We start from the raw sequence: 21,973 nt of genomic DNA, 5'->3' as shown, positions 1-21,973 counted from the left end.
CATTGGTTCCCAGTACGTTTCTGAGTGCAGTTCAAAGTGTGGGTGCTGACTTTTCAAGACCTACATGGCTTCAGCCCTGTATACCTGAAGGAGAGTCTCCACCTACATTGTTCAGTCTGGACACTGAGACCCAGCTCCTAGGACCTTCTGGCAGTTCCCCCATTGAGAGAAGTGAGGTTACAGGGAACCTGGCAGAGGGTCTTTTTGGTAGTGGTGCCCACCCTGTGGAGACCCTTCCATCAGATGTCAAGGAAATAAACAACTATCTGACTTTTAGAGGACAGGCATCCCCATATAGAGAGGTTTTTAATGGTTCATGATTTACTGTGTTTGATACCGGTATTTTAATTTGTTGTGAGCAGGGCTATTTTTCATGAAAAAAGGGTGCTGGAACTCTCCATCCTCTCCTCTTCCCTGCTGTGGGGCTCGCAATGGCGCCCACCTGAAAGGTGTGTTCCTGCTGAAGAAAAGCTCTGGTTGTGAGCCATCAAGAATGGCTGGGGCAGCCCAAGCAGATGGGCAGAATAATAATGACAACGACGACGATGATGATAGATTGGATTATACTAGCAGTATATGTGAGCACATGGTAATTCTGAAAAGAGGGGAGGTGTTGTAGCTCAGTTTTCTACTGCGAATGCAGAAGTTACTCAGTTCAGTCCCTGGCATCTCCGGAAGAGGACTGGGGAAAGGCCCATGTCTGAAACCCTAAAAAGCCATTGATGCAACAATAGTCTTCATATATTCACATGCTCTTCTGTTGTCTGAAGTGTTGCACAATACCAGCTGCTATAGTGTATCCATTGTTTTATTTTCAAACACTTCTGCAAGTATATGTGTTGTTAACGAGGTCTGGGTGTTGGAGTTGTCTGCAACAGTTTGCTCAGATCTTCTGATGTCGCCTTGTGCTCATTGCACAAAGTCAGACTTTGTCTCTTGCAATTTCCAAGTGCTGCCAGCCACTCATGGCTGTTTCCTGCACTATTAGAAAATACAGGTAACTGATTTATTTTTTGTGGAGTTCATAGTAACCTCTGACTATTCTAGTTTTCAGAGAATAGAAGGCAGCACTAAGATTCAAACTGTGGTGTTCTTGGTTTTTGTTGTTTTTAAAAAAAGTGATAAGAGATTAACTAATCTTTAAAGAGACAACCTTCTTCTAAAAAGCAAGATAGTACATACCCTGAAGTCATTTAAAGCTTTCCCTCCCTTAGACCTTTAAAGCTATCCTCTTTGCTGTTTGCTTTTTTTATTTGACCGTGAGCTATAAAATACAGTTTCCACCCTCCCAACTTCCTTAAAAAAACCCCAAAAACCAAACTTGAATTGAGGATCTTTTTGTGTTGATACTTCCTCCAAGGGGGAAAAATGTTTTAAGTGGAAGTTGCCTTTATCCTGCACCTAATGTCTGCCAATGTGAGCCTTGTTACAGTCGTAAGGAACATTTTCCTTCTGTCCTCAAGCTGTTTTGCTGCTTATTATCATGTTTTAACATCCCTGCTGCCTGGCAGGATGGAGATTAGAAGCTCTTAATATTCGTTTTATAGTGAGGAGTATTGCCAGATTTTTTTTTCCTAGAGCAAAGGCTACAGTACAGGGATATAATGCATTAGCACAAAACTTCGGTGCGATCTACTGAGTCACCTTAATCTCCCCTCTTCATCCTTTTATGATTTGTTTTAAAGTAATCTGCTGCACTCAGCAGTTATCCCCTTAATATTGGAGTTGAAAAACTTAATATAGGAAATAACTCCCGATTGGCGATGAGACAGAAGCAAGCAGTATAAAGAGGGAGGGCACAATCCTACAGGCCAGGATGTTTTCCCGGGAAACAAAATGGGGGCTATGCAAGGCACAGCAAGAAGACATCCAAGCAGACTTATCAGCCAGGTAGCTGGTGGTTGGATGGAAAGTGGGAAGGTCTGAGATTGGGTGATGTGCTATCTGCTGTAGGTGATATCAGAAAAATGGGGGATTTGATTAGGTCACCCATGTAGAGTGCAAGAGAGAGAGAGAGAAGAATAGAGGTGAAATGAAGGAGCTGAAAAGTAAAAGGGTTATATGTGTACAAATGATCTGATGTGTAGAAGAACCAGCTGACAGTGGAGTCACGTGCATCTACAGAATGAAGGATCTGGCAAGAAAGTATGGCCAGAGTTTGATCAAATGCCAGTGAGGATGCATTGGAGACCTTTGGGTTTTGCAGTTGGAAGGTCACTCTTGATTTTATCAAGGGCTGTCCCAAAGGAGTGCAGGCAGCTAAGATAGGTGTTGGAATAAAGTGCCCCAACAGATCACACCTCTATAGTCCCAATTTTTTTTTTGCTGCTAAATACATGGCATTTGTTCATATATCTGATACTAATGAGAACCACTCAAAAAGCTGAACACTCCCATTCCTGGACTGTGTTTCCTACAATCTAGGACACCACATTCATTCTGATGCATTTGTGTGCTCCTGGGTAGACAGATTTCCACTTCGGTGGAGGGCAGAGATGGCTCCTAGCTGTGATGGCTATGTTCTTCCTCCACCATCAAACTAGTCTGAATACGTGTAGCTGGGAAATGCAGTTGGGGAGAGTGCTGGTTCACTTGAATGCTGCCTGCAGACTTCCAATGGGCATCTTGTTGACCACTGTGGGAGCAGGAGGCTAGACTAGATGGATCTTTAGCCTGATCCAGGTGGGCTCCCACATGTGATCAAATATTTTTGTGTATACTGGAGTGGCTGCAGCTGGAAGGGAGTGATGTTGTACATATTTTATGCAAGCTGAAGTTCCTAATGTATTTTTTTTTTCATTGTGTTTTACCTAATTAATTTTTTAATTGTACTTTATCTTTTGAACAGACTGGAAGGAAGGAGAAAGGAGACCCACTTAACATAGCAATTGACAAGATGACCAAGAAAACAAGAGATCTACGAAGACAGGTACTTCTTGTTCACTGCGCTTTTTTATTATTTAATTTAAAGAAAGCTTCATGCTGGATAGCCAGCTGCTGAGCCAATAATAGACCTAGAGAGATGTGTCCTATTTTGGCAAGCATCTTCTTGCACGTCTCAGTGTGGACTCTTTGCTTCTGAAACTGCAGGCTTCCAAAGTAGGCGCTAAGGAGTCTGGCAGAAGCATGGATTTGCAAAGGTCTCTTGCCTATTATCTGATTCCCGTCCCCCATTTATTTTTATTTTTAAAATATTACTATTGTCCCCTTCGGCTTATCAATTTTTGATGCGGATCACAAAGCCATGCAAGCAGCCAACAACAATAAAATAAAATTAGCAATGGTGATATGAACCTGAAAAAGTAAAAATGCTGTTTAGAGCAGAGACATTGCAGTCATCCTTGGGTGAAATTACATTTCTCAGGGGCTAGCAGAGTCTTTTGCCTGGGTGCCAGAGAGGGAAAGAAGAGACCTCATTCCCTTCCTTATGGTGGCTTAGCTCTGCCAGCCAGGTAAGCAAAGATTAAGGAAAGTAGGTTTGTTTGTTTTTAGAATGGAAAGGTTTGGGTAGCCCCATTGAGAGGGGCAGGGCCTTGGGCTCAGAGAGGTAAAGTTAGCTCAAATTTGCATTGATCCAAATTTCATTCTTTCTTTCCTTTTTTAGAAAAATAAACATCTCTGTTCCAAAGCAGTCTGATGTGAACTAGAGAAGGGAGGATCACCCTTTTAACAGAGTAACAGCATCAGATTAGCTGTAATGTTAACAGATCTAAACTTTAGGGAACCTAGAGCTAGGCTGGATATATTCTGGGCCATCCTCCCCTTCCCCCATTAATTTTATTTTTAAAATGTATATCCTGTAACATTGCCATTTCAAAAGACCGGGGGTAGCAGCTGAAGTTGAACACAAGTGATAGGAACCGGCAGACCAGCCCATTGCTTGAAAAACCCTCATGCATCACGGCCTCTTGCCTGCTCTCTTTAGTTCAGGAGGGAGAACCCTCAGGTCTAGGGGCCAAATTCTGCCCCCAAGACTTTCTATTGGACCCTCAAGACTTTTCCCACAACATATTCTCTCCCCAGATACCCCCCCTGCTTCTCAGGCCATATCCATCATTGGCCCTGGTTCAAACCCTCCTTGAGTGGTTTTGCCTGGCTAGAATGTGGCCTCAAATTCTAATAATGCCCTTTGCCTGCCTGGATAAAGGATAAAAAGGTGTGTGTCAATTTGTGTAGAAACTAGTTTACTATACAAAGGCCAAATTTGCATTTGTTGCTCTGACCCCTTTTCCCTCTGACCCCACCCATCACTGTCATGTGGCCCTTGGAAGATTTCCCAGAATGGAATGTGGCCCTTGTGGTGAAAAGGGGACTCATCTCTGCTTTAGCTAATGCTACCCATTTTGCTCTTGTAGAGAGTTTCATAGCTGAGCCAACAGCAGGTATTAAATTATATTCCAACGACATAAATGCAGGGGAGCTAGTAGCAGTGTTGCTGCTAGGTGCTGTTTTTCAGTATTAAGGCACCTGGCTTGATTTGGCGGAACTGCTTGCGGCCCAAATGTGTGATCTTGCTAGGAGATGTGATGGTGATTGGTTCAAGGTGCCGGATTAGCTCAAAAAGCTTCTGCATTCAAGATCCCTGGCAAAGTTTATCTGCAATTTGTCATGCAGCTATCTAATACTCTTTCCAGTTTGAGAGGAGTAAACACTGGGCTGTTCTCACTTAACATTCTTCCTTGGTTATGCTAAACATATACACCTCCATGCATCCCTTTCAAACATCACTCAACCAGAAAAGCAAGGAACAAAACCCGGCTGCGAACAAAGTGCTTAGGAGCGAGCAGTCATGTCAGAGGCAGCAGCACACAGCTCTGGCTGCCTCTCCTTCTGCTGCATGGAAAAGATGGGGAGTTTGAAGTCTGAACGGAAGTTGTGCCAACTGGCAGGACTCTTTGCTCTTCTCCTGCAGAGAAGCTTGTCAGACAGAACAAAACAAGCCTCTTTCATTGCAGGCTAGGGCAGACAGACACATTCACAGCAGCAGGGTGATTCCCTCCTGCCGGTTATTTTGGGTTCTTTAATGTTTTATATCTTCTGGGGGAGAGGGGGAGTAGAAACAAAAGGAAATCACTAAGTTGATAATTTCTTAATGCTACAAGTTGTCCTACAACAGCAGAGAGCACATGGTTCCTCAGAGACTCTACTTCTGCAGTGGCATTGCGTTGAGTGAGGAGGGCAGACTGAGGGAGACTGCAAGCCCGCCAAGGCCCAGCATCGTTTCGTATACATCTCACTGCCTGCTGGTTGCCTGACTGTCACTACCCCAGCATCCCACGTGTTCCAACTTTTGCCTCCAGCCATTACAACCTCACCCCATTTTGGATGATTTCTGAGCTGACTGGGCAACTGGTCCTCTTCTTCTCTAGCTTTTTAGGCTTTATTCCCATTCGTTGTCTTAGCTGGGCAAAGTACCTTCAGAAAGCCAGATCTGCAGCGCCAGAAAGGACAATGAGGTCAGCTGCCCTTCATCCTGAGAAGACACTGCTACCATCCTTGTGTTCCATCTCCGCTTCTGCCACATTGCAGCAGCCACAAGTTGCTACAGTCAAAGGCTGCTTAAGTAAGGGTGGATATGTTGTTTTCAGCCTGGGGGCCACGTTCCCTTCTAAGCAACCTTCCAGGGGCCACATGCTGGTGGTGGGTTGGGCCAGAGGGGAAAGGAAGCAAAGCAATAAATATGAATTTTGCTTTTGTATAGTAGACTAGCTTCTACTCACATATTCCATCCAGGCTAGCAAGAGTCATTATAAGAATCCAAGGGACCTTTGCAGGCAATAAAATGTACTCAATGAAGGGTCTGGCCTCAGGATAGGGGGTCTGGGGGTCCCAAAGGCCATATAGAGAGGCCTGGGGCCCACATACTGCCACCCCTGTATTGAAGCAAGCAGGGTCTCCTTTAAGGGTTACCTGAAGGAAGTCAAACCCCCATTTTAGGCTGGCTGTTGAAGGAACATTCAAGTACCATTAGGAGCTCTCCATGATACTAATTTCCCACTGTTTATTGGAGATCTGATCCTGCTTTTTAAAAACACATACATAGGAATAAGGGGGGATAACGGGCAGTGGAGCTCACATATCTATTAAGCACAGTTTGCTGTGACGTTCCTATCATTGTCAATAAACAGTAGTTGGATTTCCCAACTAACAGTAATTCACATTCTTTCCAGTGAGTGCTGCCTCTGTGCTCAGTCCCTGGAGTTAGCTCAGTTGGTTAGAGCGTGGTGCTGATAATGCCAAGGTTGCGGGTTCAGTCCCCATACAGGCTACCTGCATAGTCCTGCATTGTAGGGGGTTAGATGACCATCAGGGTCTCTTCCAACTCTACAATTCTATGTTGCTGAGCTTTGGGGGGGAGCAGGATCATGCAATCAACCAGGATTGACTAAGAACGCCCAGCAATCAATCAGTAGTTCGTGATAGACCTGTTGGACGTCCCTGGTTTAGGAATTTAATTCACAGCATTAAATTCAGTGTATGTTGTACTATAGAATTCACCATCCCATTTCTTTGGGAATTTAGCTATATAAGAACCACAAATTCATTATGCTGTATGCTAGCAGTGGGGAACCTCTGGACCATGTGCCCAGGGAGAGTCCAGGTTAGGGAGAGTCCAAACTGCACCCACCTGCCCACCCGTAACTTCAGGTGTAGGGCACATAAATATGTGTCTGGGATCAGCTGCAAGCAGACTCCAAAGAGTCCATGTTCATCAGCTGAGCGGCATCGAAAGTGAACTCATTGGAAGAACCACTGTCAGTGCCAGTCACCTGAGTGGGGACCCCCTTTGAAGTTAAACAGGTGATTGACACTGACAGTGGACTTTCTTCTCAGTGGCTATGAACTGAAGAGTGCTGAGATAAGTTCCCCTGATGATGATGCAACACCTGATTTGCGCTGATGGCACAGGAGCACAGTGCAGGACAACTTGCGCTGAGAGGAAGCCCCCTGTGGTTGACAGATGGAGGGCCCAATCCACTTGCCTGTGGGGTTGGGGGATGTAAGGTTCCAGCCAGATCCAGTTCCCTACCCCCTTCTACAAGCAAATGATCATCTGAGACTCTACCTACATCAAGCATTTAGAGCTAACATTTTGATACAATGGGAGGCATTGGGTGGCACCCCAGTCATTGTGCAGCTGCAGAATCATGCTTATTGGATTTATCTCTACATAACAAAGATTTGTTATTGGAGTCAACAAGGTCTCTGTCCTTGAAATCTGGTTTTATGGAAGCAGTAACAGCAAGCTATTTTTCCATCTGCCAATCTCCCCAGTGACCTTTAAGAAATTAATTATTTGTTATCCTGCTCCTCACAAAGAGATATTATTAAACAAGCAGCAAATTGCCATCAGAAAGATGGGATCTCTGTTCTGTTTAGCAGCTTCAGTGCCGAAGTCAAGGATCAGAAACACATACAGTAATGAGGACTTGGGGCTGTATTGTCAATATCTGTTTTTTTCATCTGACAGTGTAAACACATATGGCAGCAAATGCCTCTTCTTCCTGGGTAGCGTTGCCTGAAAAGAATAGGGACATTTGTTCATAATCTTTCAGAAAGTACCCTCTGATAATTCTATCACAAAGTACTGTACCCAAATGTTAACTTTTTCTAAAACCTGAGAGCATGGTGACAAATGCAGCCCTCTAGGCTTCTCTCAGTGGCCCCAGGTACTCTCCCAAGCCATATCCCCTCTCCAGCAATACCTCTTCTCCTCTTATCATCCTTTCTCGAGTGATTTTGCCTGGCAGGAATGTGTCCTTGAGCACTGATACTGCCATTGGCTGGTCTGGGTGGAGGGCATGTGCATGTGTGCAAGCAATAAGTCAAAAGTAGTTTACTGTTCAAAGACAATTTTACAATGGTTGCATTTGCTCCTGTCCACCCCTGACCTGTGGCCTTCAGAAGGGAATGTGGCCATTGACCTGAACAGGGTTTCCCCTCCCCTGATCTATCGCCTGCTTCAAACATGAGACTTAAAATGCTCTACAGGGTAAGGTTGTAGCAGCTGTTGGTTCTTTCAGGTACTAACTAAAAGACTGCTACTTAGGCTATTTTCTGCACCAATGATGGAGCCGTTACAATGCTGGAAGGGTAGGAAGGACCTGCTACCTTCTTTCTCTCTGATGCTGCATTCATGAAGGATCTGTGTGGTGATGGAGAAGGAGCAGCAGTGTAGAGAGAGGCTCTCCAGCTGACTTTGGTTCCTGCCAGATTCAACAATACTTCCATTCGGAGACACTTGTAGGACACCTATGCAATCTGGGCCCTTTGACGTACATTAATGCAAAACCTGATATCAAAGTATCTAGTGCAAAGGTGGGCTGTCTATTTAATTTTCCCTATTCCCACCTAAAAAATAATTTGAAATTGTAGAGTTGGAAGGGACCCCAAGGGTCATCTAGTCCAATCCCTTGCTCTGCAGGAATGTTTTCACCTGGGATATGCACTGTTCTTCAGATAATGATACAGCTTAATAAGAGAACATTCCACTGGCAGAAACTGCTTTTTGCCATTGCAGAATGTCTCTACTTAAGAGAATACACCTTCCATGGAAAAAGGCAGTAGTGTGACTCTTTCCACATTCTGTGTACAATATGTCTGGCACTGGTGAGACATTGTTGTTATTTTCTCCCCCTTCCCACTGTGCTGGCATCCTGGTTGAGATCATTATTCAGTCTATTTCATTTCCTTGGTGTGTTTTTGTTAAGACCCTGACCCAATTTCAGCCTCATTAGAAGCATGCTTTGGGGTTGTGTACACATACACACACACTAAAAAAATATACAAAACTGAATTTTAAATTTAGATTGTGCTGAGCTTATTCCTAGGGATGATTTGTTTTGTGGATGGGGATGTTGAGTTATTGCGATATTGAGCTGCACTCATCTTGCACATGAACACATTAGCCATTGTGGCCATCTCTTCCTAAGGCTGCATGGTGTGCCAAGAGATGAGAGATCTGTTGTCCTCCAAGAAAATATGCTGCGTATGATTGGTCATGTAGCTTCATCTCAGTGTTCTGGCACTTTTGAGAGTGAAGCTGCATGGAATCAATATCCAGCACAGCTTTGAGCCCCAAAGCACGGATGGAAATTGTACCAGTCTTTGCTCATCTCTGAAATCCCTCCATGCCAAGTCTTAAAAGTCCAAGAGGTAGGACTTGGTGAACATTTGCATGACTGCAGGAAGGGGTCCCTTTTAAAATACTTTCCCACAGTGTCCTGGAAATGATATTACAATGTTCATGTGAGGCAGAGAATGCACAGCAAAATATGGAATTAATTTAAAATATTCTAAAAACAAACACATACCCTCTCAGTTAATAGTTGCAAGGTTGCCAAGAGCAGCACCTTCCAGCCATCAAATGTCTGGGAAAGTTTCAAAGCCCTCCTGAATATTTATAATGAGGGAGATGGATGAAATTCACCAGGAAAAGATTTCCACACATGAGGAGCTGCCACCGAGAAGGCCCTGTTGCAGGTCTGTGATCTGGGCAGGGGCAGTTGTTTCAAACATGCCTCTTCCTTCTTTATTGAAGCAGCAGCAATGGGAGGAGCATATTCTACAAATCATTGCATCATAGATGTGTAGGTTAGCAGAGTCCCAATGTCTTCCCCTGAGTTTGTGGAAGTCCCACAGTTTCCCAGCACTGGTTGTGTTATATTTTGTAGCTGGGGAAATGTGACTACCCCTTCCTCTTCAGTTAGCTTATTTTAATGGACAGGCGGAATATAGGTTTGCAGTTGACATTAGTGCTATTTATTGGACATTATCTGTGACATGATGTAATGAGTGGTGATGAATTCATACAACGCTAAGTTTAGGGGCTGTCTATATTTAAGGTTTAAACTTTACCTGGTCATTGCTGGAACTTTGATTTGTATATGTTGCTTTGAGGTTGTTGTTGTTTAATTGTTGTTGCCACTGTGCTACCCTCCTGTGCAAAGCCAGCACTAGAGTGGGTGTTCAGCCCCCATTATTTTAAAATTAATATTGCAAACAACCATTTGGTTATTGCTGCACAACAAGTCTGCCTACATAGATTACATTGGGGGGTAGGGGGTAGGGGGTAGGGAGGTGGATGTTCCAGATGGAGCTTGAGACCATTATGCGCATAAAACAAACTATAAAACTATAAAACATGGCTGATTCTCGCTGTGTGGAGGGGCTCCAGATTTCAGCACCATGGAGAATGGTGGTTTGGTTGGTTCCTTGCTTTCCCTTCAAATTACTCATTCTGCTACCCCCTCGCCCAACCGAATGTCTTTCCTGAGATGTTTATCACTGTGACATGGTGTCTGTGTGTGTGTTTTATGGCACTCTAAATCACTTCAGAGCAAATGGAGAGTGTGTTAATGTTGCTGATTTATTTTGCCAGGTCTGCCGTAATTTCCTTGCTACCTAATTATAGGGTTCAGATTCATTTACTCTACACATAATGTTTACTGAAGCCATATGTTCCCATGTTATGGAAGACTATATGCCACTTCCTTGAGCATTAACCATGGATGGCTTTCACGAAGGGTTGTTAGTTAGTTTGTTTCTCCACCACAGGCCATGTCTCTTGTTCCTATGTACACCTTGAGACAGAACTCTGGGTCTTCCCATCAAAGCAAGCTCGCAAATGCCTCTGCTCACAAGTTCTGCTCATGAGCTCCCAGAGGCTGGAATCAGCTGAATAGAACAGCTGCTGGCTGCTAACTCCTCCTGCAACCCACTTCTTTACTCAGCCATATATTTGTATGGAAGTAGTGCTGCTGTTGTGGCCCATCTTACATCAGGCCATGGCCCAGAAGCAAGTACCAACACACCAGTTGAAGATCATTGGCTTAAACCACTCAGAGCACTGTGGGATCCATTGCTAGAAGCAGCCAGAATCAATTTTGTGGAGGATGAGCTTGGCCAAGATGGAATCAGTGGGGGACCCTTGTCTGAGTTGTTCTACCTCCTTGCTACTGCCAATCCTGCCCAGTCACTAACCCTCATCCTCTGGGCTTCTTCTGCCAGAAGGAGAAAGCAAGGCAAACAGAAGCCCCTGCTCCCTCTTCTTACCTTCTGCCGTCAGCAGCAACAAGGAGGAGGAGGAGGAGGAGGAGGAGCAAGGCCACGGGTCTCTGGGAGTCAGCAGTTTATCCTGACTAGGGAGCAGGCGTGTCACATGCCCGACAATGCCATGCTGATGGCAGCAGGATGAAAGATCCATTGTTTGAAGTGAAAGCTGATTCCCCACAATAAAATAAATGGGTAAATTTCGCGCTCCCTGAAACTGACACTTTCCCCTTCAAAAGCTGAAATTTCAGTTTAGCAAAGCCCAAGTCATTTGTTTGGAGATTCCAAGGGTCTCTTGCATGTGTGCCAATGTACTGCATGATTCTAGATTCAGGTAGGTAGCTGTGTTGGTCTGACACAGTTGAAATAAATAAATAAATAAATTTTAAACATTGCCCAGTAGCACCTTAGAGACCAACTAAGTTTGGCCTTGGTATAAGCTTCCGTGTGCATGCACACTTCTTCAGATACTACATGGGCATTCTACAGTAAATGGTAGTGTCCACATGGGGATCTAGGGCCAAAATCATGCCTGCTAGCCCTGTCCACTCCTAAGGTCCATCTGTACAAGAGCCTTTGTGAGTATCCCTAGCATGCGAGCTAAATCCATGGACATCCACAGAAAAGTTTGGTAAAGGTTCACCCCTCTCACCAGATGATTATTTTTTTCTTCTGGTTCTCAGGATTTTGTTTCCTTTTAATGAAACTTCCTGACATTGATAAAATGTACAAACACTATTTTTTCTCAATTTTGGGGCAGTGGGTGTGCAGAAATTAATTTGCCCCCTCTTTCAGTGTATTCTCCCCCCACCAGAAATATTCCAGTGGGTGTACCTCCTTGCCATTGTCACCACCGCTCATTCTTCTGGGTCTAATCTGCCTACAAGGGGAAAAGCGAGATGAGAAGGTTCTGTGGCTCCCTCATCTTTAGAACATTTGTTGTGGCTGCCAGGGTCTGTGTCCTGCAAAAACTGAGGGCACCAAGCCTATGCCTGTTGGGCTGCACATCCATAGGCAGGGATTTAGAATGTGTGAAGGTTGGGTGGTGTCGGGGAGTAGGGCCAACAAATATGATGAGGATGATTTCATTATTTATATGCCATCTGACTTGGTTCCCCTCGCCACCCAACAAAATATTTTAAACACGGTAGAACATCAGCCATTCAAAACTTCCTTGAACAGGGCTGCCTTCAGATGTCTTATAAAAGTCAGATAGTTGTTTATTTCCTTGACATCTGATGGGAAGGCATTCCACATGGGGGGCACCACTATTGAGAAGGCCCTCTGCCTGGATCCCTGTAACCTCACATCTCACAAGGAGTGAACCACCAAAAGACCCTCGGAGGAGGACCTCAGTCCACCTCAACACACACAATTGTCCATTCTATCAGTATAGGGAAGGTTCAAGTGCTCTGCCACTGAAGCTATTTCCTCTCCCCAAATACATCAGTCAGTTCTCATAGTGAGAAACGTTCGTTCCCATGGAATAAAAAAGTGAGACTGTGAAAGTGGAAATTTCCCGCTTGTCTCCTAGGGGCTGGCAAGTGTTTTTTGGAACCTTTTGATGTACGGTGCTCCCTTAACCTTCCCAGCGCTTACCACAGTCAATACCTTGATTAACGCTAATGCTTAGCTTGGCTAACTGCAGGCGCCAGCCGCCATTTGGAGCAATTAGTAAATATTTAATAAATTCCCTTAGTTTCAATATCTTTTTATGGGGCTGCATCAGCCATAAAGCACACCCAGAGCTGTTTGGTGCTGGATCCCTGGCCGTGTTGCATCATTTTGTGGTGACAGTTATAGCAGTACTCAGCTTGTGGACTCTGCTGAAGAGTGGTGGCCGGGGCAGGGGGTGGTTTCAAGAATGAAATCTGTGTGTGCCACTTAAACATGGAAAGTTCTGTAACCCCAGTTCTTTGTGCCAATATGCCCAGCTACTCTCCTTAAAATAATTTGTTATAGATTAGTCATTTTTGAAGAAGCGTACATGTTTGGAAACCAGCTGCCTGTGTAGCAAGAGGAACAAGCACAAAAATGAAGTTCCGACCAAGAAGCCCTGCTTGTGTAGAAACCCTAAATCATTTCAGGTAGGATTCAGGCAGCTATATTATCTCCCCACCCCTCCATTGTGAGTTAATTTGTCGGTCACAAAACCATGAAATTCCAAATTCCGAAACAATTGGAATTAGGTTATCTGAAGGAGTCTATCAGTAATGGACATTGCAACCAATGCTCCCGGCATTTAACCAGTGCTGGATTTACGTATAAGCTAAACAAGCTATAGCTTAGGGTCCCAAGTGGGGCCCGCCAAAAAATGTAAAGGGGGAAAATATGGGATGTACATTTCCAAAATATAATATAAAAAACAAATAAAATAAATCCTACATACAGCAACAGTGTTTTGTTTTGTGTTGTGTAGGCTCCTATGATGTAAGTAATGGGCCCCACCTGCTAGCCTGCTCTCTAAAATATCACTGGTTTGCTCATTTCTATATCAATTACTTTGATAAAATACATATTTTGTTGTGCAAATGGCTTTAGATACCTATTAGGTCCCTACATTACCATATAGCATATATTCAACACAAGAAAAAACAGTGACAATTTGTTGTTGACAAAAGATAGCTGGACATATAAAGGGTCCCATTACCTTCAGTAGCTTAGGGCGTCATCAAACCTAAATCTGGCCCTGCATTTAACCTTAAAGGTAAAGGTAAAGGGACCCCTGACTGTTAAGTCCAGTCGCGAACAACTCTGGGGTTGCGGCGCTCATCTGGCTTTACTGGCCAAGGGAGCTGGCGTTTGTCCGCAGAGAGCTTCCAGGTCATGTGGCCAGCATGACTAAGCCGCTTCTGGTGAAACTAGAGCAGTGCACGGAAACGCTGTTTGCCATTTACCTTCCCGCGGGAGCGGTACCTATTTATCTACTTGCGCTTTGACGTGCTTTCAAACTCCTAGGTTGGCAGGAGCGAGGGACCGAGCAACGGGAACTCACCCCATCACAGGGATTTGAACCACCTACCTTCTGATCAGCAAGCCCTAGGCTCAGTGGTTTAGACCACCGCGCCACCTGCGTCCCTTGCATTTAACCTTAGGAACATAGAAAGCCGCCCTGACACTGACTCAGACTATTGGTCCATGTAGCTTGGTATTGCCTACGCTGACTGGCAGTGACTCTCCAGGGTGTCAGGCAGGAGACTTCACCAGCCCTAGCTGGAGATGCTAGGGATTGAAACTGGGACCTTCTGCATGCAAAGAGGCTGCCCTACCACTGAGCCTTAGCCCTTCCCGATGGATAATTGTGGGAACCCACCATTTCCTTGATGGTTAACTTCTAGCAGCCCAATATGTGCTTTGGCTCAAAGTCCCACTTCTTGCATACCCTCCAACATTTCTCCGATAAAAATAGGGACGTCCCATTGCATCATGATAATTTTACTATTTATACCTCACACATCTGACTGGGTTGCCCCAGCTACTCTGTGCTGCTTCCAACATATATAAAAGCATAATAAAACTTTAAACATTTAAAAAAACACTTCCCTATACCAGATTGCCTTCAGACGCCTTGGGGATCAGATAACTCCATACCCTCCAACATTTATCCAATGAAAATGGGGGCATCCTAAGTAAAAGTGGGACATTGTGGGATTAGACAGAAACCAGGATGGCTTCTCTAAATCAGGGACATCCCTGGAAAATAGGGACACTTGGAGGGTCTTGGTCAATGTTGGGGGTGGAGCCAGTGATCTATATGTCCCTTTTGTGCTGTGTTTCAATTAAAATCCACCTTTGCATTGATTAAATTGCAGCACAAAAGAAATCCTGGTGTAATAGTGTGACCGCACCAACACCAGGGCTTTTTTATGAGTTTCAACCAATTTTAGGGAAGGTCTGTAACACAGTGGCAGAGCATTTGCATTCAGAAGGTCCCAGGTTCAAGTCCTGGCATCTCCAGGTAGGGCTAGGAATGCCCTCCCTGCAGACACAACCAGTCAGTGAAAACATTATTGAGCTAGATTGCATATGCTGGCATAGTATATGATTGCTGGAAAATGCAGGAGGGGAAAGAGCTATTGCGCCTGGGTCCTACTGGTGGGTTTCCCACAGATATCTAGTTGGCCACTTTGGGAACAGGATGTTCAATGTGATGAGTCAGTGGCATCTTGGACTGATTATAAGACAATGTATAAATCTATAAAATAATATTTTACTGTAAGTCAAGAGGAAATTATTCCTATTAATCAAATTTCTTTAGCTATCCTTGAAATGCTTGCAAATGTCCCACTGAATCTGGGATCTTCCTAATTTGCCTATCAGTATTACCCACCTCATTCTGTCAGTAAGGAGTGGACTTGACTTATGGCATGTCCGTTTTGTGCCTCTTCATGATCCACAGCTTTCTTTTTTAGTTCCTCTGCAAAAAATAAATAAATAAATATTTGTGTTATTTTATGAGCACAATTCCCAGATCTCCCCTGCACCTTCCAGCAATATAGCCTTTGACTTGAAGGTACGGTTTCTGTCTCCAGATGTGATTAAGTTGCAGCGGAAAGGCTTGCTTCTGTTTGTGCCAATCAATATTTGATTGCGCCCACACAATAGCCAACACAAGTCATAGGGTCGTCAGTGGGTTCTCGAGACACCGCACACTAAACGGGTAAACACTGAAAGCAAAGCTGTTTGTAGCAGTTGCAAAAAATGGTTTGGCAGACTTTTGTCAGTGGTGATCTCTGCAGCCCTGGGCACTTGATGGAATATGACAATCAGTGAGAGCCATAAGCCTTCTATTATGTTATTAACTCTCCATAACAGAAATTGACAATTTAATTCCCTTCGTGACAGTAAGCAGCAAACAGGTAATCTGCATGTCATAATAATAATAATAATAATAATAATAATAATAATAATAATAATTTATTTATACATACATACCTCACCCATCTGGCTGCATTTCCCCAGCCACTCTGGGTGGCTCCCAACAAAATTTTAAAAATAGAATCAAACATTAAAAACTTCCCTAAACAGGGCTGCCTTCAGATGTCTTCTAAAAGTCAGATAGTTGTTTATTTCCTTGACATCTGATGCGAGGGAGTTCCACAGGGCGGGCACCACCACCAAGAAGGCCCTGTGCCTGGTTCCCTGAAACCTCACTTCTCACAGGGAGGGAACCACCAGAAGGCCCTCGGAGGAGGACCTCAGTGTCCAGGCTGAACGATGGGGGTGGAGATGATCCTTCAGCTATACAAGACTGAGGCCGTTTAGGGCTTTCAAGGTCAGCACCAACACTTTGAATTGTGCTTAGAAATGTACTGTTTGTGTGCATCTGTGCAGGGTAAAATCATTATAGAACAATATAAAGTGGCATTCTGAAGGTCAGTTTAACTTCTGAATGCAGTTAGAAGTGGGGCTGGTAAGGGCTGCAGCTCAGTGACGGAGCACCTGATTTTCATGTTGAAGACGCCAGGTTCAGTCTCTGGCATCTCCAGGTAGGGATGAGAGTTACCACACGTGCAGCTTTCTATGTTCTTGCAACTGTAAATCCTACTATATAAAATTCCCAGTGCACCTCATCTTGTGTATTGCGGCCAATGTGCAAAATCACTTTATAACAGGTTCGGTTGCACTGGGTGTGGAGCCTTAGGGGTGCTGCAGAGGGTGCCACAACTATGATTTAGAATGGAACATGAGAGGCAATGGGTGCCAAACTTTGGTGTCACACAGGGCTCAGCTGAAATTTGAGGTCCTAAGGTCCGCCATGGAGCGAGCTAGATGGACCAGTGGTCTGATTCAGTATAAGACAGCTTCCTGTATTTCTGATGACAAAGTAGCCCAGAATGGGGCAGAGGGAGAAAGAGAAGATTTCCCCGCCAGCTCCCCACTGCCTAAACAGGACACAGAAACCTGCCCTCGTGATATGCCATTAATTGCTTTAGGTTAAAAGTATGGATATGTTATGTTGTTGTATAATGTGATACAGTGTTTGGGGAAATCCTGAGCACCTTCCTGGTCACTTGGACACCTGGAAAAAAATACTAAAGTTGGTTGCTCAAGTTTATGTAATGCAGAGTGTTTCTGCCCATCCGCCACCATGACTGCTGCAGGCAAACTCCAGCAAATGTTTTCCGCAGGGGAAGCTGAATAATGAATTGGAATACACCTGACTTGAATCAGTATTGCATGTCATTTGTACTTAATAGTAGACGTGGTAATAATATTTAGCATTTATATAAGGGATTTCAAGGGTTTTCTGTCATACATCAGCTGAGTAATCCTTTCAAAGCTCTTGCAAGGCAGGTCAATATTGATTATCCTCATATTACAAATGGGGGGAGGAGAGAGGTGGGGCTCAGGCTGTGCAAATAGCTGCTTGCTTACACCCCCCTCAAGAGTCAGCGGCTGCCGCACAATCTGATTATGTATTTCCGTGAGATTTCTTGCCTACACTGTGAGGTCCCAGGGCAGGTTACAACAATGCCATCAGGGGCTGATAGAGTCAAGGGAAGGGGTTTGTAAAATTATTAAAACAAGTAAGGACTTCCCAGGTTATACCCTTAGCCACTACGAACACAGCATGGTGTTTTGTATACTGCCCACTTCTTTATGGAACTGGTGATAGCATCTGCTGGTCATGGTTCCAGCAGGAGATATGAGTGCGAGTAGACCATTACCACCAGATAGATGCCTTTGTGCTTCCTGGAAGATGACACTGGGGACACAATAGCAGAGGTAGTAAGGAGAACAAGTGGTCTAGAGATGGGCATTGTTCCTGTGTGGAGTTATCTGTGGAACTCTGTATTTCCCCTCAAAACAACTGTGCTCCTCCAAACACATTCCCCACACTCACTTGTTGGAGCGGACCTGTGGATGCTGATGCCAAAATGAATTAGTAAGCCTCCAAGGTGTCACAAGTCTACTTGGCTCTTTCTTTCTTTCTTTCTTTCTTTCTTTCTTTCTTTCTTTCTTTCTTTCTTTCTCTCTCTCTCTCTTTCTTTCTCTCTCTCTCTCTCTCTCTCTCTCTCTCTCTTTCTCTGCCAGTGACTAGCTTTGCTGGCCTTAAGGAAGAATTGCAAGAGGAACCTGGTCTTTGTTGCAATGCATGGGTGGGTGGGTGAATAAGATTAGCTTTCGAACAGTTATTTACATTGATGAATGGCCCTAATTGGATAGAATAGACTGGTTCTGCTGAGCTAATACCTTTGAATATCTTGTCTGGGGCAATTAATATTCCCTTGTCACGCATCCGTTCAAGCTATTAGAAGAACGCCTTATGTTCACACTGCTGTCACATTTAACAAATGATTTTGTCAAGACATTCCTTATAGGCTATTGTTGATAGATTGCTAATTTTTTGGTATCCCATTACATATGTAAAAGCTGTTAACTGTACCTTTCAACATGCATACAAGGGCACTTCAAAAGCTCAATTCACAAAGACACGACACTTGTTTGCATGAGAGTGCAAATCAAATTTTCTTCTGATAGAAATTGGGTTAATCTAGTGTAGAGAAGTGAAAAGAAGATGTGCTGATATATATTTTTTTGGTAAAGAAATTATACAAAGTAGCCTCTCTCTCTCTCTCTCTCTCTCTCTCTTTAGAACAAAACCTATGGGTGATATGCAACTATGTTTTACTTAGAGTAGACCCATTAAAATTAATGGACTTCATTTAGTCATGTTCCAGAATTCCCATGGGTCTACTCTAAGTAGACAAAGGTCAAGGACCCCTGGACAGTTAAGTCCACTCAAAGGTGAATATGGGGTTGCAGTGCTCATCTCACTTTCAGGCCGAGGGAGCCGGTGTTTGTCCACAGACAGCTTTCTGGGTCATGTGGCCAGCATGACTAAACCGTTACTGGTGCAACAGGACACTGTGATGAGTGCCAGAGCACATGGAAGCACTGTTTACCTTCCCGCCACAGCGGTACCTATTTATCTACTCATGCTGGTGTACTTTCGAACTGCTAGGTTGGCAGGAGCTGGGACAGAACAACAGGAGCTCATCCCATCACTCAGATTTGAACTGCCAACTGCCAACCTTCTGATCAGCAAGCCCAAGAGGCTCAGTGGTTTAGACCACAGCATCACCTGTTCACTTTACCTCTACTCTAAGTAAAACATAGTAGACTGAAGTTGAGTGATTTCAATTGCATGTTGGAAATGTGACCCAATGGTCATCCTAACTTGCATATTATAGTGTCACCTGCATAATGAGCCACAGTTTGTTTTTTGCTACTGCATTACACTACTGACTCACATCAAGCTCATGGTCTAGTAAGACCCCTAGATTCTTTTCACATGGCAATCCAGGTGTCCCTTGTTCTCGCCTAAGTGCAGAACCTTTCATTTGTCCCTATTGAAAATCATTTTGCTAGTTTTGACCCGGTTCTTCAATCTACTTAGGTCATCACGAATCCTGATTCTATCTTCTGTGGCATTGTCTACTCCTCCCAGTTTGGTGTCATCTGAAAATCTGATGAACATCTCCTCAATATCTTCATCCAAATCATTTATAAAAATGTTGAACAACAATGGGCCCAGCTAAAAATGTTGACATCAAACTTCTTATGCAGCAAATCATCACTATCTACCAAATGCCTGAGAATATAAAGTTTTCTAGGTGTAGAAAAGATGTTAATGATGGTGCCAGGTGAATCTCACTGAGGAGAATATTCCACAAATGGGGAGCCACAAATGAAAATGTTCCCCCCTTTGTTTCCATCCTCTAAACCTGTCTCAGAGAGGACAACCAGACAATTGCCTCAGATGAAGATCTAAGGGTCCAGCTAGTTTCATACCAAGAGATCTTCCAAAAGAGGTGGTGTTTTATTCTGTTTTTGTTTTTTAATAAAAACTTTTTATCACTTTGGTGTGATAATGGTCCTTGATAGAGGATCAGATTAGTAAGTGTAGACTAGCATGTTGATTTCATTTGAAATCAAATTATTTTTAAAAATAAATGATTAGCATTGAATTTAACATCTTGGTTTTTTTAATCATCTGGTTTTATTGATGGAACCTCTGAAGAGGGGAAAGGAAGTACTTTATTTGTAGCAAAAAGACCTACATGTTTTTGAAAGCAAACTAAGAGATTAAATGTGTGTGTGTGTGTGCGCGCGCGCACACACACACACACACACACACAGCCGCCGCCAAAATATCACTTAAAAATAATAGCACCATTTTCTCCTGTGTCACTCTAGAAACTACACATTAGTCATACTTTGTCCCATTTTTTGTAAGGTAAGGAAAGATGATTGAATCCTTGGGACTGCTATAGTTCGGTGATCATGTAACACTCATTGCTTAGTGCATTTCCTTAAGGTTTGGGGATATAATTCTTACTAAACATGAAAAGCTGTGCACTCAAAGCCAACAGGCTTGGAGCCATGTAGCCTGAGGGTCTAACAAGAAATTAGTCTCATTTAATCATATATCTCTTGGGTGGACAGGAGGTCAATTAAGGCAATTGCTCTGGTTTGTAATCCACCACAGAATGTTTTAGCTAGGCAAGGTACACAGATTGCATTGGTGATTCCTATGGGGTTAACCACAATATATACCTAGTGAGATTCAGCTTGGTAGAAATCTGGCTGATGTTGTTCTCATTTAAACCTTCTAGTCCTCAACATAGAAAGCCTCTCTGCCATTGACTTATTCCTCTTCTCGTGCTTTCCACTTTGTGCAACCTAATCTGCTTCCTCCCAGTGTTTTCTTCTATTCTGACTCACATAGAATAGTTGAAGTAGAAGGTAACTCGATGGATCATCTACCTCCATTAGCTGACCTCCATCCCCTGTTATCCTTTCCTCTCCCATTTTTCGGTGTCTCACTGTGGTTCTTGGGACAGAGACACACATGCTTTCTACTAATTCTGTCTTGCTGCAAAGCAGAGCCTACACTTTCTGTAAAACAAACATCCCCACAATCTTTAGTTCAATGGCTTCCAAACCTACTTTCTTCTTGAGAGTTTTGGTGGACCACTTAAACATTTACCCCCCCCCCCCGCCCATTGTAGCTATTGTAATGTTCTGTGCTAGATGCTTTGTGGTTTTTAATTTTACTTTTATTGTTTCTTCTATTTCTTATACACTGTGTGTTATTGCACTGGAATTCAAATTGTAATGCAACAAAATGCAATGTAAGAAATAAAAGAAGCAATAAAATACAATTAAAAATCAACATAGATGTTTCATGCAATGGGTGTTCCATCACCCATCTTCAACTACCAATCCACAGACATGTTGTGCACCACCTGAGCAAACCTCAGACCACTGGTGGCCCACAGACCATGGATGGGGAACCCCTAATTTATTCAATTCACCTGTACAAACCCTGGGTCTCCTTATACAGTCATACCTTGGATCACAAACGGCCTGGAACTTGGACATTTTGGCTCCCGAATGCTGCAAACCCAGAAGTGATTGTTCCAGTTTGTAAATGTTCTTTTGGAACCTGAACATCCAATGGGGCTTCCGTGGCTTCTGATTGGCTACAGGAGCTTCCTGCAGCCAATCAGGAGCCACAATTTGGTTTTCAAATGTTTTGGAAGTCGAACCAACTTCTGGAACAGATTCCAGATTTCGTTTGACTTCCAAGATACGACTGTACATGTCAAATAGGGTCTCTTAGGAGATTCCAGCCCCCTCTCTACAGGCTGTGTGTGAGAGCTTGTGTTACATTATACCACCATAAGATTTCCTTTCTCAGACACCAAAATGTCTTGGGTTGTATTAAGGTCTGTAGCAGTCAGGATCGACCTTTCCTACAAGTTCCGTGTTAAGAATTTCCTTTATTTTATCTTGACATCTTATACATTACACTCTCTTGATAACTACCCTGAACATTTTGGAACTGAGTGCCCAAAACTGAATGAATTTAATGAATAAGGCTTCAAGGGGATTTTTTTTTTAGTTGAAA

General features: G+C 43.6%; 1 protein-coding gene across 6 annotated transcripts in view; it reads left to right on the top strand.

Moving 5' to 3' along the window:
* Window positions 1-21,973, top strand: part of CTNNA2 (catenin alpha 2) — a 528,364-nt gene that overhangs the window by 375,327 nt on the left and 131,064 nt on the right. For all 6 annotated transcript variants that reach the window (XM_081020737.1, XM_081020736.1, XM_081020739.1 and 3 more), the window contains one exon: window positions 2,849-2,929. In XM_081020737.1, the coding sequence (XP_080876863.1) occupies window positions 2,849-2,929 (81 nt within the window). The remainder of the gene's footprint in view (window positions 1-2,848; window positions 2,930-21,973) is intronic.

Source organism: Podarcis pityusensis (genome assembly GCF_964106645.2).
Source record: "Podarcis pityusensis genome assembly, chromosome: 9".
NCBI classification, from domain to species: Eukaryota; Metazoa; Chordata; class Lepidosauria; order Squamata; family Lacertidae; genus Podarcis; species Podarcis pityusensis.
Note: the sequence above shows the minus strand (reverse complement) of the source record. Positions and strands in the feature narration are given on the sequence as shown.